This window comes from Tympanuchus pallidicinctus, unplaced genomic scaffold (assembly GCF_026119805.1).
Source record: "Tympanuchus pallidicinctus isolate F22 unplaced genomic scaffold, pur_lepc_1.0 scaffold8, whole genome shotgun sequence".
Classification (NCBI taxonomy): Eukaryota; Metazoa; Chordata; class Aves; order Galliformes; family Phasianidae; genus Tympanuchus; species Tympanuchus pallidicinctus.
Genome location: NW_026294802.1, coordinates 51,427,449 through 51,452,930, shown reverse-complemented (window position 1 = coordinate 51,452,930; position 25,482 = coordinate 51,427,449). Strand labels below are relative to the sequence as shown.

Genomic DNA, 25,482 nt, shown 5'->3' with positions numbered 1-25,482 from the left:
TCTGAGACGCACTGTCTCTCTTTGAGATGCTGTTCTATCAAACAGCCCAGCTAGCAAAAAGGTGGTGTGGTTTTATGGTTTGGTTTTTTGGTTGATTTTTTTTTCTTCTGTTGTTATTTTAAACTTTCTGACTTCACCTGTTAGCTCAGTTCACTGGAAGCAGCTTCAGCAAGGAGCCATGAAGGTGTGCAGCTGTGCAGCTGATGGTCAGTGATGCTTCACTTGAAGCAGCTCTGTAGAGATCTATGGTCAGATTGCTGTTTTAACAATTTCATTTGTTCTTTGCCAGCACTAATTAACATCCCTGTCAATTAAGGACAGATCAGTACTGTTTATCAAACAGTGTGCTAGAAAGGATGCTCAAAAGCAGAGAGGAAACTGAGCTGAGAGATGTGCTCCATGTCTTGGTGCTTCTTGGAAAACAACGAGCCGGAGGGAGCATCAGTCTGGCTGTACCTGTGATTTATCTTCACCAGTAGAAGCATTGCTAACTTCACATAGAAACAGAACAGAATGACTGAAGACAGGAACCTGAAGCCGAGGTGAGCAGCAGCTAGGAGGAAAATGAAATTGAGCTTTACCTCCACCAGATGTGTTACTGAAGGTACAGGATGCTGTTTGGCCATTCAGGAGGGTGGAGATGCACCACTGGCAACCACAGGCACCAGGATCAGGCTGAGGCAAAGGATGGCCAAGGGAAGCTGTGGGGTGAAGTTCCACTATGCTGGCTGTGCACCATGGAAGGAAGAGCTGTTCCCCTTTCTAGGGGTCAGATTAGTGCAGAGTATTTGTCATCGGTGTATCCCAGTCTCAGCTGCATCAGAATGAGGCTGCAGTCTAAGCCTGGGAGTAGTGAGCAGGAGAACAGCATGTAAATCAGCCCCCTCCCTCCTGCTGCTTCCATAGGACTGGGGGGGAGCAGAGAATCTGAAATCATGAAGCTAGCTCTGTCATTCCAGTGCATGAACAGTTCTCCTTTTGCAGTCAGCAAAAGATCTGAGCTGATACAGCTCAGCCATAATATCTGGCTTACATTAACAGCGAGTCCCAAAGCTAGCTGTGCTGAGATGTGCTCAGAAATACCAGACACTTACGGTGGGGGTCTGAGAAAAGCATCAATGATGTCACGTTTCAAATGAAATATAGATGCAGGACTAAGCTCTGGGTATTTTAATGGACAGAGGATAACAAAAAGTTAGGTTTGGCCAGTGCAGCGTTTGTCTAGACGCTGTATAATCCCATCCCTGGGGAAGGGAGTTTGTTAATGTCTCCTGGAATGTTACAAACTGTTCTGCAGTTGCTGAGGTTACGGCGTTTGTTTGCTAGATGCGAGTTTTGACGGTTGAATTCAAGTTGCTAGAGAACGAGCTGCATGTCCTCACTGCCCCAGCTCCTTGGGCAGCCCAGGCTCCAGCTAATGCCGTGTTATTCACCCAGCTGGCAGCCACTGCTCGTCTCCCGCAGCCCCTTCACCCCGGGGTGCATTTCTATCACCCCCATCTTTCAGCAGCTGGTCACCATGGCAGTGTGAGCCACTGAGAGCACCGTGTTTCTGGGCCTGCAGTCACAGTGCTGCTGGCTGCATCGTGCCCACGAGCAAAGCAACGCACGCACGTGTTAGCAGGGAGTGTGTGGAACCCTGCAGCCACACAGCACTGACAAGAACTGCACAGGCTCTGCTCGAGAAAGCCTGAACTTCTCCAGAAACTCCAGCCTCCTCCCCTCGCACGTGGCTTCCCTCACGCTGCTGCTCTCACCCAGCACGTGCTTCCCAGCCAGCCCAGCTTTCTGAGGTGAACTTGGCTGAACCAACACCAGCAGGAAGGCTTTGTGCACAGAGGCTGCCTGGAGAGCAGGCGCCCTCCTGTGCCCCAGCTCAGTATCAGCTGATGGGCTGCTCAGGAGTTACTGCAAGGCCTCGTGGCAGCAGAAGCTTGGGCGTTTTTTGGGTTTTTTTTTTCATTAGCAGCATGAACAGGGAGGAAGCTGGCAGAGGCTCGGGCCCTGCAGGCAGGCAGCAGTCGTGCAGTGTGTTGGAAGCACATATATTTATTGTAACGCGTTTTCAGCACAAGTATAACACTGAAGCACAGGAGCATTATTACAATCTGTACAATCCTCTGAACGGCACAGACAACACAGACATGCAGCCCTACAGGCTCTGCAGCTTCCAAGAAGGCTGCAGTGGTGAACAAAGCTGAGAACAATGAGAAATCCCAACAGCAGCTCATTCTTTGACCTCCCCTTGGGCTTATACAGGCATCCAATAAACAAGATAGTGAAATTAACATGCTGAACCATTTACAGGATTTATTTAAAGAAGGATTTGCTGTTTACAGCAATCTTTTGGTCTAAAAAAAATCTGAAGGCCACATTTTTTCCTTTTCAGACTCTTCTGCACTCTTCTCCATGCTCTGTGAGTGAAAGCACAGCCCTCCCTTCCTTTCTCTTTTCCATGGGCCCCCGAGCCCAGGTGTGATGCTGTGGAACCATGCAGGTTCCAGCACTGTGAACGCACAGTTTTGGTCCTCAGCCCCAGAGAGGTCCCCTCTGCCTTGCCAGCTCTGCCTTACTGAGATTCCATTGAAGCTCACTGGAACGCCCTGGTGCCCGCTGTTTGGCTGTGGCCTTGTCTTAGGTGAAGGAAGAACTGTGTAAGAATAGACCTGCTGGGATAGCTAGTGTTCACACTCCCTTGTCCTCCGGCCTCTCTCTGCAGGCTGTTATTACAGTCCACAGCAGCAGCAGACGAGGGAGCACGTTATTTCTATTCATTAAATGAGCGACTGCTTACACAAAGGACATCTGTGCTGAGAAGCTAAATGACCTCAGCACACAGGTGGAGGCTTGTCTGCAGAAAGCAGCTCGTTCCTGAAGCCACTCCACCTGATCAGCAGGCACCTTCTCCAGTGCTCCAAGAGGGCCCTGCCCACCTGAGCAGACTGTGCAAACATACGGTCACCCTCTTCAGACCCCACTCATCCTTTGTTTCTCATGACAGATGTAAGGACAGATCTGTGCTGACAGCAGGGTCATTCTGAGAAGGGGTTCTGGGCTTACACTGAACAGCTTTGCCCATTGAACAGCTTTGAGTCTAACCTGTAAGGCTGCATCCCGTATCTAGCAAGCTGCCAGGAGCTTAAGGGGAAATAAGTACTGAGGGAAGGAGAACTCATCCTCCAGCTTTGTTCTCTGAAAACATGCTGAACGCATGAAATCAGATACGAGGAGCAGAAAATCCTGCCAGGAAGGTGAAGGTGTAACTTTAGGGCTTAGGGGAGAATGAAACAGATATTTCAAAATCAGTCACTTGCAACTGAAGTTGCAGGAATTAGATAAGGAGCAAAACTAGGAAGTTGTGACAACTGTGCACCATCAGCACAAAACTACCAGGAGACCTCGTGGCTTTAGTTAGCTTCAAATAAACAAGTTTCTCTAGTTGCAATGCTGCTTACTGGAAACATAAATAGTATCTCATTATCTTTACACAGGGTTAAAAAAGGAAAGTGCCAAAAGCAAAACCTGCAAAGGAGCAGAGAATCAGTTTACTGAGGACAAGCTGAGAGTGCTGATTTCTTGTAAGCAAAGAAGAGGGAAAGGCTCAGGTCAAAACACAGGCTAGTAAAGTCCACCTGCAATCTCACCACCAGTTTTTTTCCCACTGAGGCTACAAAAACCAATTACAGAGAAACTGATTTCTCCCAGTCTTTCGTAGTACCAGCCCTTCATCCAGAACCTCATGCAAGGATGGCCAAGGACACCTGCCTTCCCCAAAGTGGTGGTGGGAGCTGCACACGCCTTTGAGTACCACACAAAGGAATAGGTTTGACTCCTCAGGGTTCCCCGTCCATCCACACACACAGTTGTGCCGTACCTTCCCTGCCCCATCCTTCACAGATCACACAGCCCAGGTCTCTGCTTCGATCTTCTGCTCCCCATGCAGGTTATCCAGTTCTTGGACCTGGGCCACGTTCGGTCTGACTGCAATCTCTGGGCCGCCTCCATACAGCGTGCTTAAATAAATCCACGTCTCCTCGGAAATCTGCCCGTAATCAGCACCTGAAAACGACAGCAGCAGTAAGCAGGCACGCAGCCATCAGCTGGAGGGGCTGCTGCATTACATCGGAGGATGTCGTCCCCCACCACCTCCCCCTGTACCAGAAGAGCAGGGCACAGCCCTATCTGTGCTGCCCGAAGGAAGCCCCTTAGCAGCAGCGCTCCCACCGCCCTCAGCAGTGCCACCTGCTGCTGGAAGCCACTGAGGCTCCATGGCACTTCAGCTCACAATGGATCTTGTATCTTGAGATACACAAATGCAATCTTCACCTGCCCAGCAGTGCAATGAGGACAGCCCAGGCAGTGTTATCTCACGAGCTGCACCGCAGCTTATGCTGAGTAAAGACAAGTCAAGTGCAACACTACAATAGTGGACAAAAGGAAATGATGGAAAGATGTGGGAACAGCAACAACAGGAGATGGAGGACCGCAGGGCTTACTACACTAAGTCATATCAGCATGTTGGTCAGTGGGAGCTGCCACTGGAGAACTGAGATGGCACTCGGGGCAGTCAGCACAGGGATGTGCAGAGAGCTCCTCCTCTGCGACACCGTCTTGTTCTGTTACTGCGTTGTTACAGACACACAGATGCAGTGCAATATTCTCCCTCACCTTTCAGGATGCTACAGGACAGCAGCACATGCCTTACCTTGTTTAACATGCATGTGGCCACCCGCTTTTGTGAGTGCAATCTTGCTGTTGTCAATTGGTCCAGGAGGCTCTGCGAGAGGAAAAACAAACACGTCCAGAACCACTGTGCTGCGCCCAATTCACATCATTTCCCATGCTTGTCCTCATTCATTATTTCTGCCCCACCCCAGGGACCTGCAGGCACACTGACTGGCTGCTGACTCCATGCAGCCTCAAGCTGAACCCATCAGGTGCACTGCTTTCTGAGGACACCTAAAAATGAACTTATTTCCATTCTACCTCTCAGCACTGGCAGTTTCCAGCGATCTCTGGCTTCTTACCATTATCCTTCCCTCTGACAAAGGCTTCCCACTCACGGAACCACTGCATGCTGATACAATAGATGACACTTGGAGACTCCTCTGCCAGGAAAGCCTTGTTCAGCTGGGAGAGCAGAGAACAGAAGTGCAGGAAAGATTCAGTCACTGCTGAGGCCAGGGGAGCCCCTTCCTTTAGCTGTAAGGCAGCCTTGCCACTCTTCAGAACAGTCTCTTATTCTGAACAATCCAACCACTCTCTCCACCACCCGTTTCCACTGACTAGTATAGGCAAGAGACTAGAATGGTTTCAAATGTTATTTGTCCATGCACCCACAGGCAGTGTTCCAGCTGCCCCTCCCCATGCTGACAGCACTGGGAACCCCACAATCCATCTCCTGTAAATCATATTCTGGAAAACAAGGGCAAGAGTTTTCCATTACCTGTCCACAACAGACTTCCATTTCCTACCTCCATTGCTTCTGGATCCCTCCCATACAAACCTTGATGAAGGTGTCAATTTCAGTTCTCCTGCGTTTGGCAAGTGCTTCAATCTCCACTTGGCAAATAGAGCACACATAAAGATGATTCACTGCAGGGCCACCCCCAAACCTGAGCACAAGAGAGGGAGGGGAATGCAGAACTGCAGGAAAATAGAGTGCTTCCCAGCCCTGAATCCTACACAGATGGATTTCTGAATCCTACACAGATGGATTTTTACACTGCTCCACACAGTGAGGAGAGGTGCACCTGCAGCTCTTTTCTGAATGGAGAACATAGACTGAGGTCACAGTACTGTTGTGAGACAACACACTGATACAGTTCATTTTGGTTTACATTAGTAGGGCCTCCCTAACACAAGTCTTGTCAGTCCACACCAAGTGCTGCATGGCACCTTGAGGTGCCATGATAAGGCATTATACCTTGGATGGTGCCTCAGATGGAAAGACCCCAGGAGGACAGACTGTCTAGGAAAACAAAATGGGACAAAGAGTGAAATGGCCATATTCACCTGTTGTAGAGATATTCCCACACATTCTGGGGCAGAATCACAACCAGGTCATCAATGTAATGGTATTTATTAGGAGGGATCCCTGGAGGAAAGGCAAGAGGGAGAGTGAACAACAGAATTCTACTGCTGGTTAAAGACAGAAACAGGAGAAAGACCTTCCTTACTGAAAACTCCCCCATTCCAGCATTTGCTTCCTCTAATGGAAGTCACTCAAGAGTTCACTGACTGGAAGTTTCTCAGTTCAAGGTGCCAGTTTCTAATCAAGTGCTTCCTTCCTAATTGTGAATACACACACACGAAGGCTCCCAGGCACAAGAGATGAAAGAGAGCACTAAAAATGTGGTATCAGGTCTCTTCAGGAGCATGTGCTCCATTCTCCAAACACTGAAGGACAACCTTGCTGATAGGGTAACACAGATAAATGTTGCTTCATCTGCTTTCTACAGATTGGTTTTTAAAAACAAGCAGAGAATTGCACACTGTTGTTTCCCAGCACTAGGCATTCCTCTGTGCCTCTGATCAGGACAATGGAGCAACTGTCTCATTTCTCCTTGAGTAGGCTGAAGCTTTTGCCAGCGAGGCAGATTCTACCACAGCATGTGCTGTGACAGGACTACAGCTGGAGCTTTTTTTTCTGTGCTTGTTAAAGCACCAGCAAACAAGAAGGCACAGCTGAAAGTTGCTTTTCTGGGTTCAGCAGCACCGTCTTACCTCCATGAGAGCACAGAAAGGTGTGATTGGTGATGGGACCAGGCTCAGCAAATGTGTTAAATTTGTTGAGCCACTCTCGAGAGATGTAGAACTGGAGTAAACTGTGCTCCTTCATGCTGGCAAGGGACACGACTTTCTGACGCTCTCGCACAGCCTCTTCACTGCTTTTCCTTCAGTGGGGAAAGGAAGAGAAAATGAAGCAATTCTTCTACTCTCAGTTTTCCATACACATTTCTAAGTATTCTGCAACCAGGACAGAACTGCTGCATGCAGAGCACTGCTCACCTGTAGAACAAGACGTAGGCTTCTGCGTTCTGTACCACAGTCTCATGGACCTCAGTGACATACTGGTCATCAAACTCGTACCACTGGCCATTGATCACGTTCTGACAGTAGGCTATGTAATGCCCACCTGCAACAGGAAACACTGCAGCTGAAATCCAGAGTGCAGACGAAACTCAGGCTCTCCCAGAAGAGCTGCAGCCCAGCCCTTGAACACGCTTTGCTTTGCTCATACTCCTCTTGTTCTTGCTCACTTCTGCCATGCACTCACAAGAAGGACTTACTGCCTGCTGTGCCATGATGGCAGATGACTGACAGCAGATCATAGGTGGTGATCTGGGAAACACACTCCTTGGCCAGGAAAGGCCGCAGATCCAGCCCTTCCAAGGGGAAGGAGACGTGGCTGTTGATCTTGAAGGAATACATCACCTCATGCCGGAACCGCTTCAAGTGGATGCACAGAATCTAAAAGACCAAAGACAGAATACAACAGTTTTGCTGTGGGCATCCTGATCCAAAAGCTTCTCTGTGCACCTTATCTTTGCAAGGGTCTTTTTTTGCCTGTTATGAATCCTGCTGGCTCATCAAAAATCTCTTCTGGTCTATGCAGAGCTTTGCCACTGAAACAAACTGCCGTGTCAGTTCCACCTCTACCCTCTTTACCTCCTCAAACAGAGTCTGCTGAACGAAAAGTACGAATCAAGGCACTCTTACTCACCTCTGGTAGCCGGAGGACTTTGCAGTACTTTACTCCATTCCTCAATCTGAGGCAGGAAGAGAAATCAGCTGTGAGAACACGCTCAAGCAAAGGGACACCAAAAGGCAAGGCAACTGTCTGGCTGCACCTTGCTCACTTCGAAATTCAAGACAGATCCTGATTTCAGCAGCAACAAATTCAGGCTCCCTGCAGCACCCTTATCAAATGAGGCATGGCATGAGCAGCTTGTCACACTTCTTCCTTCTAATGCAGTAGCTACCAAGCTACATCCTTATTCACACCCTTCTTGTCTCTTTCCCCCCCTTGAAGCCAGCACTTTTTCTACCCCTCCACATCAGTGAACTCTCAAGAGTGGAACTCTGGAGCAAGGCAAGGCAGACTTTACATGGCACCCAGCAGAAGAGATGTGCAGGGAGAGGATGCAGCAAAAGGTTTAACAGTAGTATGAAGTAATAAAGTTCAGAAATAACCATGCAGATAACACAGACTTACTTTTTACACCTTTCACAACTGTACATGTTGTCCCCTATAGATGAAGAGAAGAGAGCTGTTATGCACTTACTCAGAGCACACAACTCTAGAATTGATACATTTCCAGCCTGTGCAGAAACGTTACACTGAGTGGCTTCTTAGGGAAACCAGGGTGAGAAGAGATCAAAACAAGCATTTCCCTCAGTAAGGGTGGGAAGGACAATGTAATCAGCCAGCAGAAAAATCCATACTGCTCACCACTGCCAGTGAACAGCAAAACGTTTAAGTCCCCTAGGGCCTAAGGAATGGACAGAGAAAGCGAAGAAGCGAGGAAGGCTGAAGAGCCATTGTAACTCAAAAAAGCCACCAAGAGCCACGCAAGCTTCCAGCTAAGAACACTCATTTGGATTCAAAATGAAAAAGCAACACCTCTGAGCAGATGGGAAAACTCATTTCTGAGTTTCTAAGAGGGGCTGAGCTGTCAGGTTGTAGTAGTGCCAGTCTCTAAGTGAAATAAATATTAAAGCAGGCTTTCTAGATGTAACGTGCCCCCAGAATGCTTGTGAAAGATTCCTACATGCAGTTTTTCTTGGCTTTGGCTGTCAGACCCCACTGAAGCAAACTCACCCTTCAACTCATCCGCTGCAAAAAAGGCAGCAAGACAATCCTCCAGTGTCACAACAGGACCCCAAAACCAGCTAGGGATACAGGACACCACAAACCTATAGAAGAGAGGGAATCAGGAGAAAGAGTTGCATGAAAACAGGTGGACACTTTGGCTTACAAAAGTCCCAGCAGATGGGCTTTCTTCTGGCTGCTGATTATAAGCTCATCACCCAAAGGCACAGGGAAAGCTGATGTTCCCACTGTAACTGCTCAGCCTAGAAGTAATTTGCACAGCTACTCTGGTAATGTGCTCCAGAGGGCAAGACAGAGCTAAAGGCAGCAACGGGGGACCATCATTTGCACAAGAGATGTCAAGGGCAATTACAGAAGCAGAGCAGCAGCAGCAAGCGGTTCATGTGAAAAAGAAAAGAGCAAAACAGAACTGGGGTACCACACAGTGTCCTACTGCAGGGAACACCTCACATTTCTGCTGAAAGCACACAGGGCAAACCCCAGAAGAAAGAGCCCCCACATGGGGAACCCACCTCCGGATGTACTCCATGATGAAAGCAATCCAGCCTTGCGAGGCGTAGTTGTCCCCACACGCCCCTGTCTTAGCTGGCACACTTTGGTAGATGGCAGAGTGCAGCTTGGCCAGGTCCTCCTTCCCTGGGATTGGCAGTGAGAGGTCTTGGAATGTCTCCACTGTCGTAGAAACCTGGAAATATCCAAGAGGAAAAGGCCTGGGTTTCCTGGGCATGGAACGAAGCCAGGACTTGACTTCCATCACTTTTTATCACTGCAGAAACCTGACCTGGCAGTAACAGCAACTTGCTCAGCATAGTTCTTCTTACCTACTGTCAGTAGGAGGACTTTCACCATCTTTATGTAGAGTTGGAATTTGTTTTCTGATGTGAATGTGACAGTGCTAGACCAACTCAGTGGCACAGAAAAGCAAACATCACTATAGAGGCTGGAAATTTCCTGGCATGGCAGGTCTCAAACACCTCCCACCTGCCAAGATTTTAGCAGGCCTGCTGCATCCCACAGCATGGAAACAGAAAGCTTCATTGCAAAAGAAAAAAAAAAGTGGTCTATAAGGTCTATAGAAGACTGCTCTTTGACCAGCAGCTCTCAGGACACTCACTCTGTCACAGGTGAGGCACTGCACCAGGCTGAGAATGGAGCCATCAAAGATATCAGAGATCACACTGCGATAACGAAGCTCTTTCTTCTTTTTCCCAGAAGCCTGCATCTGGGCTGAAAGAGACACAGAGACAGCATGTAGCAGCACTTTCTCAGTCTCCTGTCTAAAGCAGAGTCACACAGTCACAAGACAGGCACTGATCCTGTATGCTTTGGACTATGCTTTGCTCTAAACTTCACATTTTACTTCCTTTCTCCTTAGCCTGTGTACTTTGTCTTTTTTTTCCTCTCCTTTAGCATTTACCACGTTTGTCAGGTTGTCAGAAGACTCTCCACAGCAGTGAGTGGCCAAGCACACAGTTTTGCTTAACAACAAACCCCCTCCCTATGCACACGTGCAGGGAGACAGAGTGCTTTTCATCAGGCCAGAACATCTGTGGCTGTGCTGACCTCAGCCAAGAGGCCAGGGCACAGTTCTGGAAAGAATGTATTACTGAACAGCTGTAGAGACAATGGTGTGAGTACATGCCATTGTGTTTGGTGGCTTTGCAATACCAAGATATTTTCTTCTGCAATTTGCTTGTGATTAAGAGGCCAGTTTGACAAGAACAGAAGCCAGGCTCCAGCCTGAAGCCTAACAATGCTTCCAGCAGCAGACTGATGTTTGCAGTCTATTACTGTGAGCTCATGATGTCAGAGCCCAGCTCTCCCTCAGTAATTTCATCTTATGGTTCCTTGACTCACAAGCAGTAAGTGCAGGTCTGGCAGACAAACGTTCTCACATCTCCACACTCCCCTGAAGAGACAGAGCTGTGTTTGGGACTTCATAGCTCTTTCATCACTAACAAACACCATGCAAACACATACTTGGAAATCATTTCATGCTCCAATGGAAAAGCATACTAGAACAGCTTCTCTATCCAAACCCTGACTTTACCTGGTAAGACTTTAAAAAGCACTGATGTTCCAGGGGAATCAGCACTGCTTAGAACTGCTAATCAAGGATCGTGGAGCATTCTTTCTCTCTTCTGCCAACGAACCCCTCCTCCTCCACTCCACATGCTCCCTTCTGCCTCACAGCATGCACCTGACTGCCCTGCACTACCTTTCTTGAGTACATAGGAAGGTCCAAGCCTGGCAGGACTGGAGCGAGGAGGACTGCTGGAGAGCTTGGAGTGCATTTCGTGGTGGACCGGACTGCAGGGGCGCGAGGAGCAGCGCACGTAGGCATCGTTGTCAGGTTCTGCTGGGAAAAAGAGAAGGCAGAAGATGAAAACCCATCCTGAAAGGCAACTGTGTTACAGTGGGTGTCAGCCCAGCTCTGTTCCAGCACAGAACCTTTCCCAGCACTCACAGTTCAGTCATTACTGACTGTCCTATTTGCACAGGTTGGCAGATACAGCACTCTCAGTGCATGGGTAAGAGTGTAGAACTAATAATTATAACAAAAACCACCAGCCAATCCACCACTTTTTCACACTTGTGACTAATTAGGTTTTACGGCTTGCTCCTGTATCCCTTATCCACACAAACAGCACTGCTGCCTTCAGTGCCAGCTGGCAGAGTAAGGCTCTTATACAACGATAAGTGTTGAAAGATGGGATGTGTTCAGTTTGAGGTGCCTCCACACCTACGTCTTAACAGCTGCTCTTTTCTTTTCCCTGAGATACAGAAATGCACCAACTGTGCATCACCCTTTTCTCCCCACAAAGTCCATGATCCAAGATTAACCAACAGCCACTTCCACATCTTTCTCACAGCCAACATTTCCCCAGGCCAGTCTGTTAGATAAAGCCACATACGTACATAAAACCTTTTTCTCAGCTGGCAAAAATACAGAAATATCACTTCTGCAGGTTTAGCAGAGACAGCTACCATTGCCTTTAGGATCCAGGCTGCACTCAGCCTTGTGAGCACTCTAGCCTGGCTAAGCTCCCCAGCTCACTCTGCTTTTCTTACAGAAGCAACTGTGCACAAAGGCAGAACTACAGCCAGGGACAATGCAGAAAGCCTTGGATGCAAAAATCTTCTGAAACCCACTGAAGGAACACACCATTCTGTGCTGTCGTTGCACCCAGTGCAGGAATACAACACGTCTTCTCACAAATAACACAACTGGCAGAGTTGTACCTGGTGTCCTGCATGGGCTGGCAGGACGGGGAGCTGGGAGCATCTCAGGTGAGGCTCTGCCATCCATTGCCATCATAGTGGTATCAACATCTGCATCCTCATCCACCTGCTCCGAGTTGCTGCGCCGATGGCCGCAGGAGAACTTTCTGTCCTTCATCCTCTCTTTTTCAGAGATCCCTCTCCCTCCTTCATCCTGGATCAACAGCTCTGTCTCTCCCATGCTCCCTGTGGTCCGGCTTTGACCATCTCCTTCACCCCTGTCACTGCTGGAGTCACAGGAGAGGAACTCATCCTCCGAAGGGCTTCGGTCACCCTCGCGCTTGTCATCCTGGTCACCCATGTCCAAATCTCGTGTCTCTGCAACAACTGGTTCCTTCAGTTCTTCATGAAGCTGGTCCATCAGACAGCGCAGGAACTCCTGAGTGTCCTGAAAACAGGATTCATTCTGTGTTAGTACACATCCATCCAGAATTCAGGCAAGTAAGAAGCCCAGAAGAAGAGCTGGCTCCATTCACAGCCTCAGTTCTGCCCACAGAAGTTATCAGCTTCTGCAACATCAGGAGACTCTCCTAAAGCAGAGAGTACCACAGAGATTTATCAACATGTCTGATCAGCAACTGTCTTTAATTCCTATTGATAAAAGAACCAATTTTTATCCAGATGCATTTACCTGAAAGACATGATGAAAGCTAGACTGCCATTGCAAGGTGCAAACATAGAACCATGACAATGGCTTAGCTTGGAAGGGACCCTAAAGATAATCCAGTTCCAAAGCCCAAACTATGACCTTATTTATCAGGGTGCTACCACTGCTAAGAGGCAAGAGACCTGAGGAACCAAAGGCAGCAGCCCACAGAGAACACACCCTGAACAACACAACTGTTTTCAGGATCGCTGACTTCTGCTTATGGGAATCCCTCTTTTATAAAGGGCAGATTAAAATCTTTAATAAATAGGCAGTGGAACCAGAAGCCAAAGACTGCACAGCAAGGAGCAAGCTCCTAAATTTACAATGCATGGTAAAAAAAACCCTGATATGTTGGCTTCAAAGCAGCCGCTGGAAAGCAATCTGCTATTTTGACAGCTTCAGAAAGATAATTATGATGTTTCTGTTACTTTAACGAAGCTTGACTCTCAGCCTGCTCTGCCTTGCTTTCAACTTTCTCTTTAGAGCTGACTTTTCCAATCCAACATACTTCACATCAAAGATAAATACAGAAATCCTCTCATTAGTCATTACTTTTATCTTCTGTTTTGACTTGCTGTCAGCACCACAGTTTAGATAGCCTGTCTACTGTCACCTCTTTTGTAAATTTTCTAATCAAACACAGTTTGATGTTTACATTTTATTCTTAAGAATAAACACTGGAAGCCACGATAAAAACCTCAAAGAAAAAGATATTATCTTTAAAGATTTAGTTAGCTGCAATTCCCCCAAAAAAGAACACAGAACACGGGCATCTTTAGCTTCTTAGTACAAATGCATCCAGATTCCCCAGCTCTAACACGAATAACACCAAACTTCTGTGCCATGTCCCAACAGATCTCCAAACCCTTCACAAAGGAGGTCACCGTCACAACTTTAGAGGTGAGAAAGCAGGAAGGTGCACTGATGCAGTAACAGCAAGGTCTCCCACCCGAGGGCTCCATCAGATCATTAGGACAGACACAGAACAAGTGTGACACCCAGTACAAGCTCCTTTCTCTGAACACAAGCAGAGCTGCTGCAGTTTTTGCTGAGGCCCCACCTGCTGAGCATAGCCTCGGAACATGGGGTTGACGAGTTTAATTCCATGAGACAGGCTGCTTGGAACAACATAACTTGGCCTGTGTAGATATGGAGGAAAAAACAACAAAAGTTAGCTTGCTTATCAGGCCTGGAGCCAGTTTGTGTAATAAGCAACAGCACAGGGTGTGGTAATTAGTTAAGGAGGACAGAAGATAATGATGCACCCACAAAGCCTGGACTTCATTTATACATCACCCAGCGGATAGAGAAATGAAGAGAGGGAAAACATCTCCCAGTCATTTCACTCTCTCCTTGCAGAGAACCTTTCCCTAGAGCACGCTGTAACTTGAAGCTCTATGCACACCTGGAATTGTCTCCAGTGATTCTCCCCAGAGCAGCGAGTTGCTTGGTTTGATTTTGCAGCAGCATGTTTGACAGGCGGGCTGCTGGAGGACCAGCACTGAGGTAAGTCAAAACCAGTAAGAAATTGACATGATGGTGCTTCAAAGGCTACAGCCCACTGCATGAATACACAGTACTGCTCTGCATCTTGTTTATCCCTTGTTAATAACTAACACAAAGCAAACACACAATGCCATTCAGATTCCTAGCTCGATTTTTCCCCCAGTTTACTAGTTTCACAGAACAGACATCTTTACACTTCAACAGAGCTGCATTCTTTTACACTGTGTTACAGCAGTCTAGAATTTGAACCAGTAGAAAGCATTTCTCAAAAAGTCACCTGGATTTTTCATTTTTTGGTAAAAGCTCAGTGTCAGATCTCTATCACTTCTTCCATCCAAATCATCAGTCTCTGATGATCACGAGCAGTTCCTTCAAGTGCTGATTAGTCCATGCAGTGTGCTCAGAAATAGCAGAGAATGTTCCCCCATCACACCATTTCTTACTGCATCACCAACAGAAAAGCTATAAAGAAATCTCTTCCTTTTTAAAGTTACAACATTAAGAATGCCTTCTTTCTATCACTTACATCACAGCCCATTTCTTATCACCAGCAGCATGAGATGGGAACTCCTAGACAAGAGGGAATCCCAGCACACCTGTCTGCACAGGATTTGAACTGTCTGCCTCAGAAGATGCACTCAGCACTGAAGATGCCATTTCTTTTTGCTGATGACACAGTTCAGAACTAACACAGATATGAAATCTGTACAGGTGAGAACAGAGTGACCACTCACCGTTTCTTATGCCAAACCTCAGACACCAGCTTCTGGTAACTTTTGCATAGTGCTGGTTTCTTATCTGTACGGACCAGACCACCACACTCCAGAAAAAACTGTGTGAGAGGTGGGCTGCAAGAGAACAAGAAGAATTCAGAGCATAGAAATTTCTCCTCTGCCTCTATTTAAAGATTTATCAAAACTTAAATGCATCTCTTTTTGAAAACACACTTAAGACAGTGTTTTTAAATCAAGGGAAGAAGTGATTCTAGATGCAAACTTGATTTCTGCCTATAAATGAGAACAGAAGGCTGATCTGAATCACAGCACAGAGATCCTGAAACTGGTTTTCAGCAGAATGGCTAATGAATATCTTACAGTGTGGGTTGTTGGAATGATACCACTGTACAGAACAGAAATATCACACGTTTTCTCACATAGCAAATACGTTTTGGTCATGGTGTAAAGGAGTTTTACTTCCAGCATTCACCTAAAGACAAATCTTACACACAGCCACAAGTTGCTATTCACTCATTTTCCTACTGCAGAACTTCTGTTTTCCCAAACACTACATTTTTCATGTTCCTTTTTCTGAAGCTAGCCTGGCTGATCCTTGCATAACTAAGGAAGGTGTCAGATCAGAGGTGCCTCTGCTGATAGCAGTGATGTCTAGTAGAAGACTGGACTAAAGGCCCTAGTGCCTACCAGTTAGAGAGAGCCTGAAGTGCTGCATTCATGTAGCAGGAGTTCCCAAGATTTTTCATTCCAGTAAGGCCTAAAGCACAAACAAGAGAAGCATGAAACACTTTCCAGAAGTGCTGCTTTCTGTATTCCTTCCCAAAGGAGAAATGATGTGACTCTTTCTGGGCTCTGCACTCTGCTGCTAGGATCCTCTCAGTGCAGGTCCTACGGATTGCAGAGTTACCCTCACAGCTCTTCCATCAACTTGATGCAGGGTTACCTCTTGGTTTCAAGTCATCATCCTCTGATTCGGATTCGCCTTCATCAGCCACTGCAATTGGAACAGCTTTCAAAGGGTGAGCAGGCAATGGAGAATCCTAAATTAAAGACAGAAAATAACCATCAGCAAGAGTCCTGCTTCAAAAGTTGAGCTGTGAGAAATATTTTAGATGTAAACTTAGCCAGCCTTTAAAAGGGCACACTCAGAAGAGAAGAACCAGTTGTACTGCCTGTCCTTCTCAGTAATGCATGCAGGGAATGGAAATGGCACCCCTGTTGCTTCCAGTATTAATGACAAAAGAGGCACTGGGAACATGCAGCAGTGTTACAAGTACACACGTGTGGAGACTGACAGCTGATTTTTTATTTTAAATGAAGCTGTCACAGCTGTTGTGGCTCCTCCCAGAAACAGAGACCCCCCAGAAGAAGCCAGGAGAGGTTAAAGAAAAAAATCAAAATGGATATTCAAGTCAATGGAAGCCTTCCTGCAGGGAGATTCTGCAAGGCAAAGCTGCTGGTCCTCCGACCACAGGCAGCCACCTTCAGTGAAAGAGTTCCTGACTTGACAGCAGCCTGGGCAACAGTGGAAATCTCTTGGCTAATTTTGCAACAAGGAAACACAAAGTTTGCCAAGCATTCAGCCCTGCCAGGCTGCCACACACCCCCTGGTTCACTGCACTTTACCGAGGGCGACTGCGTATGCGCTGCCAGCCGCTGGTCCAGGAACACCTCCTTCTCACAGGCGTAACACCAGACCCGAAAAGTGGTCAGATTCACTGTCAGGTTGTGCTTTTTGGCCTAGAAATTAAAAGGATGAGATAATGATTTGACAGCTGGGTGAACTCGAAGCACACAACAACCGAATTTGGGCAGAAAAGGATTAAGTAATGGGAATAATTCAGCCCTCTCTGTCTTAAGATGGACAGTAGTGAAATGCTTACCTGTGCATGAAGGGTGCTGTGGTCAGCAAAGGACTCCCCACAGCCAACGTAAGGACAGCCGATCTGGTGAGAGAAAGAGCAAAACTACAATGGCACACGAAATGAAACCCTTCACAAAATGGGTGCAGCCCCAACCCCACCAACAGCTGCAGCTTCAGAACTGATCTTGCCATTCTTCTCGACTGCTTTTCCTTCCAGGGCTCAGAATAAGACAGATAACTGGAACTGATGAATTTAAGAAAGAAAACCCAAAATCAGGTTTGCACCCATGTAATTCCCCATTCCAAGCTAACTGCTCCAACAGGCTCATCTGGCCAGACTCCAAAAGTCTGGATAGTCCAATGTCAAAGCAAACTGCCTCTGCCCACCCAAATGCCCTTTGTCGATCCTTTCTGCCCCACTGCCCCAAACACCATCCTCAGAGATCTCACACTTGCAGCTTCTCTTTGCAGCTGCAGCAGAGGCACCCAATGCAGGGCATTCCTACCGTGGCTATCAGGGAAAAATCAGCTGTGAAAAGAGCACTGTCACACCATGATATATTCTGACAGCATTAGCTTTTAATTTATGGAGACTTTTTCTTGGAATCCATCAAAAAGCAGTGGATATTTCTATTGTGCACACCCAGCTTTGCTTCCATCTCTTCTTTTCTGGTCCAATACATTTTTGAGTATGTTGAACAGAAGTCCCACCATATCATCCACACAAGCAGCAAGCCGTTCTTACCTGAAGACAAGCCCAGAGATTTGGTCCCACAGCTCCACATGACTGGCAAGTTCCCTGAATATTCATGATTAAAAAAAGAAAAAAAGGTTTGTTTGCAAGTCTGCTTTTTAAGGAACCCCATCCTTCAAGAGCGAGAAACCCCTCTATGTGGCAGCTCAAACCATTCCTTAAATCCATGCTTCCAATGACACACTTTGCAGTGTGTTAGATAAGTGACATGTTTGAGCAGGATAAAACATCAGTGAGAAATGCACCAGATGGAACTGACAAAGGCTCACTTGATGGGCCGTGTGCAAGGTACAACAACGGTGGAAAAAGAGTTTCTGCCTCTTCTGCACAGCGATTGGCAGCGTTTTCTATGAAGAGCAAGCATGCAGAAGCATGTACAGCAGCAAAAAGGGAAGGGGCTGATAACCAGAACACCCTGTACCTTGGATTTGAGCAGCAGATCATCCCTGGTCACCTCTCCTATGGAATCCAGGTGAGGGCAGATGTCTCTTGTATCCTCCATTCTCACTGCAGGAAGGTGTTGTCCTGGGACAAGTAAGGACAGTCCTGTTTTGTTACAGTCAGAACTGCTCTCACAGACAGCAAGAAGATAAATTAGCCTAGTTTTTATATCAGCAAATCAGAAATTAAGATGTAAGGTTCAAAGAGATCAAATCACATCTACATGTGATGCAGTGCTCTCAGCTCACAGTTCCATCCTGTGGTTGACTGGCAGTGTTTGGTACCTCAGCAGTGAGCAGGACGACGCTCAGCCAGACCCAAAACCCACACCTGACCTCCTAGAAACTGGGTTGTAAAATGGTGGGGAAACAAATGTGGTGATCTGAACTTCATTCCTCTTGCCAAACATAAACACGCAGCACAAAGAGATGCAGATCTAATTAACTTGGTTGCATGAAACTTAGATTAAAAGCAAAAGGGAGCAGCAGCCCAGGACAAGTACCTGGCATCTGGGGGCATTAAAAACATGACTGCTGTTTAAATGAAGCTGCACAAGAGAGAATTGGACTTAGAGGATCTCTAACTGATAACCCACCTTCAGTCTCTGAGGAATTTATCATTCAATAGGTGGGTTTTGAACAACTCTCAAAGACCGATGGAGCTGTTCTGCACAGCGCTGCAGGCACAGAGGATTTCTCAGCTGCATGCTTATGAGCACCACAGACACTTTCATGGTGCTCCATGGGTGTGTTAAAGACTTCAGACATGCCTCAGTAATGTGCAGATGTAAAAAGAAGATGAAAAGATCATTCTCCTAAACGTAGCTCAAGTAACCTCGCTTGGAGCTGTTAAAATGAAAAGGGGGAAAATAAAGTAGAAGTGATATTAACAGCACAGACTGGGATCCACACTATTGCTATTGGCTGGAAGGGAAGAAAGTGTGAAAAGCTCAAATCACTACAAAAACGAGACCCAAAATTCGGATGAACTTAGGAAGTTAATAACTCCAGGAGCACAGCTCTGCTCTCTGCTGTTTTCTCATTTCATTAAAAAGAATTTCCAGTGCTACCTGATCCAAATCACTGGCAGCAGGAGAATAATAATAATAACAAAGGGGATAAACACATAAACCATTGCAGCAACTCTTATCCTGGAAGCTGAAAAGCTTGCCTAGCACAAGACAAATCCCACAGATACTTTTATAACAGCATCTCTGCAGCACTCCTGAACTGAAAGAGCAAAGAAGAACTGGAAGGAATCACATTTCTGTACTGCAAACACAGCAGTGACTGCAGGCAGCATCCCAGCAGCCTGGGATGAGCTGCTTAAGAGCAACTGGGAGAGCTCAGGAGCTTCACGGAGAAACGAAACGCTGCCACGTAACACACAGGGATTTAGAAGCCAAGTGCCAAGAGCGCAGTGCTGTGACTGACACACAGAACTGGGGCACTTTCAGGCTCCGTGTTCCTTCATCAGAATGGGCTCCTTTTCGCAGACACAACAGCAGACCCAACTCTAAAACAAACCACCTATCCGTGCCATTTCTGCTCTTCCGGCTTCTCCCATTTCCTCACTCCCCTCCCTTCCCTCCCCCAGAAAATCGAATGAACAAAACCTTGTTTTAAAACTCCGGACCGCTTCAGCTCCCCCACCTGAGCCAAACGGGGGTTTTGTATTCAGAGCGCACAGCACGGCCTTACGGACTGTTACAGCCCCCTACCCGAGACCAGCACTGCGCCTCTCAGCCGGCCCGTGCCGGGATGCTGATGCTCCCACCCGGACTTTGCTTTTCTAAATAAAACGAGAAGCGTCACTTTCACCTCCCAGCCACAACGGAGCGCATCAGGAGCGTTCAGCGCAGGCCTTAGGGCCGCGATGCTCCCAAGCTCAGCTCAGGAAACTCGGAGTTACACAATAAATCCCCGCCGGAGCGCTGAGCTCCGCCGTCAAAAAACCCCGGCGTGCGATGGGAGCGCAGCGCCCGCAGCGCCGTCTGTCCGTCCGTCCGTCCCGCCGGTCACCCATATGGGACAGCAGCCCGCCCCGCCCCGCAGCCCCGCCAGCTCCCACCGCCTCCCGCTGCTCGGTTCTTCGCTCCCTACCCGCACCGCAGCCCTCAGCCGCCGCCGTTACGCGGAGGGCCGCAGAGCGCAGCGCAGCCCGCCCCGGGGCCTACGGGCAGCGCGGAGCGCGGAGCGGACCGCCGTGACACGCGGCTATTGCGGGGGACGCCGATCCCCGGGCCGCCCCTCTCACCTGCGGGGCCCGACCCCACCGCGGGCTGAGCGCCTGGGAGGCCGCGCCCGGCGCTGCGGGAGGCGGCGGTGGGGCAAGCGGAGCCGCGGGCGCCGGGCGGGCCGGGGGCGTGGCGGGGCGTGGCGGGGCGGCCCTCTGCTCCTGGCTGCGCCGCCGGAAGTGCCCGGTGCCAGGCCACGGGAACGGCGTCGGCGCGGAAGGGTGACGTCATCATCCCGCGACGCGAGCGAGAGGAGCGGGGTCCGAGCGATGGCGGCCTGCAGGGCCTTTCGGCGGCGCAGGGAGGAGCCCGAGGAGGACGAGGAGGACGAGCAGCTAGCCGAGGAGGTCAGGTGAGCACAGGGGACGGGGTCTGCGGGGCTGCCAAGCACCGCCAAGCACCGCTCCGTGCCCTGCGTTCTTTCCTCAGCTGAGGAAGCTGTGCAGGAGCGATGCAAGGCAGGAGCTGCCCTGTGTACTTCTTCTGCTTTAATAGGTGGGTTGCTTAAGTGTGGTACAAGAGGAAATGCTTACTCAACCTCCGACCAGAAAAGGAGGCACTGATATGCAGAAACGTAGGGCAAAACCACTGTAGAAGGTTTGGTGTTAACTGCAGGAAATTAAAGAATGTGAATTAAAGGAAACCGAAGCACTGAGCACTAAGGCCACTGGTTTGGGTTTTTTTCTTCAGGTTAAAACTCGAGGAAGCCAAAGAAGTGCAGAGCCTCAGGAAGCGACCCAACGGGGTGAGGTAAGGGGTGTGAAGGTGTGTTCTATCTGGCAGTGTCGTGCAGCAGCATGTTCCTCTATTGCACCCACCTGCTTTATGTAGAAATAGCTCCATGTCCCATAGTGCCAGAGGTGTGTTTGTGGCAGAGGAGTTTGTGTCAAAGTCTGAAGATGGAGTGGGGGGTGAGTCAGGTGCAGGAACATGGGAACGTGGTGCCAGCCTGATAAGTCTGTGCTGTTGTCCTAACTATGGAAAAAAAAAAAAAAGACTCAGAATTTATCATGAGATGTATTTAGTCAGATTGCTTCCGTACTGTACATATAGCAGAGCAGTTGGTTTACTTTGGGCCCTTTCATATCTTCTCCCTAATTTCCTTCTCTCTCATATAGCAGCTGATGCAGTAGTTGAAACGTGACCAGCAGCCAGCTTCATTTCTTACTTAGGTGATTCATTGCAAGGCACTAAAATCTCTCTGCCTGAACTTCTCACAGTTCCCTGCCTGTAGGGAGGGATTGGGAAAATTGTCAGTATAGTATTAATACAAGTGTTTGAGACCTGATAGATCTAGAGAAGGGTAAAGAAAGACAGCATTGTTGGTAATGCATTTCCTTCTTCTGAATTTTGTTTCTTTCTTTATGGCTAACTAGTGCTGTAGCTCTGCTTGTGGGAGAGAAGCTGCAAGAAGAGGCAACACTTGTGGTAAGTGCTCAGTATTTTCATCACTTTATTGCTAAGATGAAAGGATGTGAAAACTTTGGTGTGCCCCAACTGATCACCGTAGCAGTAAGATTTCTTACAGCCTAATGCTTCTTCTCCACTTTTATCCACATTTTGAAGACTAGCATTAAACTAAAGGGGAGCTTCATGGTTTTGTATTTTATCTTGCTACAGGATGACCCTTTTAAGATAAAATCTGGGGGGATGGTGGACATGAAGAAACTGAAAGAACGAGGCAAGGACAGGTGAGTGCATATGAGCTCTAAAGATCTTTCCCTGGATTAGAAGTAAGTCACAGCTAGCAATAAATTAACCAAGAATTGTACTGCTTTGAAGAATTTAATATATTGCAGTTTCACTGGCTGCTTGTCAAATTAAACAAAAAAACAACTGCAACAGTGTGGTTTTCATTTAGGATTAATGAAGAGGAAGATCTGAACTTGGGAACTTCCTTCTCAGCTGAAACCAACAGGCGGGATGAGGATGCTGACATGTAAGTCGAGCTGCATGGAGTCTGATGTTGAATTCTGGGTTGGGTATCCTCTCTATTAATTTTATCTTGGATACTGAATGTCTCAGAACATCTTTATTCTCACCTGCTTTTTCACCTTCTGGCTGCCAGACTTGAGAAGGCATTTTCATGAACAAAGTTGGGAGGTGCCAGTGGGGTAGCATTAAATACCAGCAGCAGCCTTCCTTGTTGGCTATGGAAGAGCTTGAAAGACCTTGATCTGAGATGCAAATATCTTGTTTTATGCTCTTGATGTTAGCTGACTGCTTTTGGAGAAATTATTCATGTCTCTCTTAGCCATTGGGAGAGTGATGCAGCTGTGTTCAGCAATTAGGACCGAGTACAGAAAACAGAACTAAATACCACATATCCCTCGTGGATTATTCTTTAGGATGAAGTACATTGAGACAGAGCTGAAGAAGAGAAAAGGGATTGTGGAGAATGAAGAACAGAAGGTGAAGCTTAAGAACGCTGAGGACTCTCTGTATGAGCTGCCAGAGAACATCCGTGTCTCCTCTGCCAAGAAGACTGAAGAGATGCTGTCCAACCAGATGCTGAGTGGCATTCCTGAGGTGGACCTGGGAATTGAGTATGTTGTTCACATATCTGTTAGTGATGGCCTGAGTTACAGGGATGAGGGCTGTGATTGGAAGCTGTCATCAGCAGAGCACTGGTGTGGCTGCATTATATGACCCCCATTTGGCTCTGTGATGGGATTCAGTCTTGGTCTGGGTTGGTGGGGTGTTTAGCACTGCATGTTAAGTTAAACACAGCAACAGGATTCCAGTGCAGTGTGACAGCATGGCCTCTGGGAAGAGGCACTCGCATTTTTGTTACTGCAGTCAACAGCTCCCTGGAGTTTATCCATGTCTGTCGTGCATTAGAATAGGATGTGTGAAAGATGCTAGCTTCACTTTTATCTTTTAAACAAACCATGTAAGCATCAAAGTTTCTGTAGCCCTGCTGCCTCTCAAAAAAAAGGTACCAAATACAATACGAGCACTATTACTACATGCAAATCCATTTGTTTCTAACATCTTGTTACTCTTCTTAAATATGAATGAGTTTTTTATTCTTTATTTTTCTTCTAGTGCAAAAATAAAAAACATAATCTCAACTGAAGAGGCCAAGGCCAAGCTGCTGGCAGAGCAGCAGAACAAGAAGAAAGACAGCGAAACTTCCTTTGTTCCCACAAACATGGCTGTTAACTATGTCCAGCACAACAGATGTAAGTCTCATGTGGCTGTCCTGACCCAAGTCTGACCTGCCTCTCTGCTAGAGAAAAGCAGTCAGTTGAGATGGAGTCTGTGCAGGAGAAATTAGTCTGTGTATCAACACAAGCAGCTGTCTGGTTTCTTTCTCTGGGATGCGTGTATAGGCTCCATCTGGTGTGCCTGTTGGTTGGGTTTTTTTTCCCCCAATCCATCAGCAAAGAGAGGGGCTTATTACTTGTGACCTAACTTTCTGCTCTTGAACTCCCAGTTGACAGTTCCTCATAAATTTCAAGATTTTTTTTCTTTAAGTTATGTCTTGAACGTGTGCTGGAAGTGTCTGCCTTGTCTGTGGTTATAAATGATGGGTTATAATTGAGAGAATCCATTTTGCGGGCTGCCAAAGCAGACAGGTGGTCAAACATACATAGATCTTACTAGACAGGAGATAGGAATTAATTTCCGGGAGAGCCTCTCATACCACAGCCATCTGGAGGAAAGGCAGCCTTCTGCTGTGTCTGACCATACCTACAGGGCTGATGTGGTGTCAGGTTTGTGTTCTGAAGGAAATTAAGAATTTTTGGATGACTTCTGATGAAATAGTGCCTCTGAAACTTGGTGTATCCCATCTTGCATGCATTGATTATCCATAGAAACCAATTACTAGAACACTTGTCGTGAGGTTCTGTTGTTTCTCCTAAAGATCAGTCGTAATAAGTGCCATAGAAATACATCTACATGAAGAATGCAACTCTGAAATACTGTCTGATGTTTTCCTTCCTTCAGTTTATCATGAGGAGCTAAATGCACCAGTGAGAAGGAATAAGGAAGAGCCGAAGCCCCGTCCGCTCAGAGTGGGGGATACAGAGAGGCCAGAACCTGAGCGTAAGTTCCTAATCTGAAATGTTTTAAGGGAAGGTACTGGAACACGTTAGGGTCTCATACAGAGATGTAGGTCTCTTTGTGCCTGTACGAGGTCCCCCAGGAAGCCAACTGGATGCAGGATTGTTTAGGGATATCTCTAGGTGGAGTAGCAAAGGTCACAACAGAAATGCATTAACCAAGCTGACTGATAGGGGCTTGCTGAAAGGTGGGGTGGCAAGGGAAGCTAAGTTAGGGAGCACTGACTGCTGAAGAATAAGCTTTCACACAGCAAGGGACTGCAGTTGTGTGGCTTTACAGTTCATAAGGTTGCAGTTAAGGAAATGTCTCGGTTACATCAGGGAAAGGACTGGAAATGTGATCAGTCTCTCTCTCTTCTGAAGGCTCTCCTCCAAATCGCAAGCGTCCACCCAATGAAAAAGCAACGGACGATTATCACTATGAGAAATTCAAGAAGATGAATCGGCGATACTGAAGGGTGTGGACTGAGGCCTCTGCAGGAGTGCTTGTTCTCTCTGTCTCTCATAGAGGATTTTGTGTCAGTGCCGTGAAATGGAGGACGGGAGCATCGCTGCCTCCCCGTGTTGGTGTCACCTGCAGAGCTTTTCTTGTGTTCTTGTGTTCACCTGTTTGCAGGTGATTGTGAACTCTGGTTGGTAAAATCTTGTATATAACTTATTTTCCACTATAAAGCTTATTTTATCATAACATCAGCTTTCTTGGCGAGCATTTTTTCAGCGGGCAGATGAACGTGCTGTTACAGATTCTTTCACCTTCTTAAAAAGCGTGGAGAAAAACAAGTAAGGTATCCTTTAAAAGCAGCAGCGGGAAGGGGGAGCTGAAAGGCAGCAGGTTGGAACGCAGCGTGGGGAGGAGCTGCTTTGTTCCCAAGGCTTCACTGTGCAGAGCTCTGTGCTGGGGGCCAGGGGTGATGTGAAGGAGCCTGAAAGCAAAAGGTGGGACTTAATAAAAACGTTTTGCATTGTAACAGACGTGTTGTTCTTTCTGCAATCGCGGACGGCCTGTTCCCCGGCACCCTCCTGCAGGCACGACGGCACACATCGCTCTTTTGATGCTTCTTTCGACTGAAGGCGCCACGTTCCGTACTTCGCTATTGGCACAGGAGGACG

General features: G+C 47.5%; 2 protein-coding genes across 6 annotated transcripts; one reads left to right on the top strand and one right to left on the bottom strand.

Annotated features, from left to right (window-relative positions):
- Nucleotides 1-2,031: 2,031 nt before the first annotated feature.
- USP20 (ubiquitin specific peptidase 20) lies at nucleotides 2,032-20,461 on the bottom strand. Of its 5 annotated transcripts, none has more exons than XM_052669229.1 (24): nucleotides 20,323-20,461; nucleotides 18,047-18,150; nucleotides 17,617-17,670; nucleotides 16,891-16,953; nucleotides 16,634-16,747; nucleotides 15,951-16,047; nucleotides 15,695-15,764; nucleotides 15,008-15,121; nucleotides 13,828-13,906; nucleotides 12,080-12,506; nucleotides 11,055-11,195; nucleotides 9,951-10,063; nucleotides 9,349-9,521; nucleotides 8,825-8,919; nucleotides 8,219-8,252; nucleotides 7,727-7,772; nucleotides 7,293-7,473; nucleotides 7,012-7,138; nucleotides 6,727-6,896; nucleotides 6,016-6,097; nucleotides 5,507-5,615; nucleotides 5,028-5,130; nucleotides 4,706-4,777; nucleotides 2,032-4,059 (listed from the first exon to the last, which is right to left on the bottom strand). In XM_052669229.1, exons 2-24 carry the CDS (start codon nucleotides 18,125-18,127, stop codon nucleotides 3,899-3,901), a joined length of 2,706 nt encoding a protein of 901 aa, XP_052525189.1. In that variant the 5' UTR covers nucleotides 18,128-18,150; nucleotides 20,323-20,461; the 3' UTR covers nucleotides 2,032-3,898. The 5 variants fall into 5 exon arrangements, with proteins under 5 accessions (XP_052525189.1, XP_052525190.1, XP_052525191.1 ...); XM_052669230.1 differs by having other exon boundaries at nucleotides 11,055-11,192; XM_052669231.1 differs by lacking the exon at nucleotides 20,323-20,461 and adding an exon at nucleotides 19,682-19,856.
- Nucleotides 20,462-20,518: 57 nt separating this feature from the next.
- On the top strand, nucleotides 20,519-25,340 carry CUNH9orf78 (chromosome unknown C9orf78 homolog). Its single transcript, XM_052669258.1, has 9 exons — nucleotides 20,519-20,654; nucleotides 20,993-21,052; nucleotides 21,679-21,730; nucleotides 21,923-21,993; nucleotides 22,164-22,241; nucleotides 22,651-22,848; nucleotides 23,351-23,487; nucleotides 24,257-24,355; nucleotides 24,736-25,340. Exons 1-9 carry the CDS (start codon nucleotides 20,572-20,574, stop codon nucleotides 24,825-24,827), a joined length of 870 nt encoding a protein of 289 aa, XP_052525218.1. The 5' UTR covers nucleotides 20,519-20,571; the 3' UTR covers nucleotides 24,828-25,340.
- The last annotated feature ends 142 nt before the right edge of the window (nucleotides 25,341-25,482 follow it).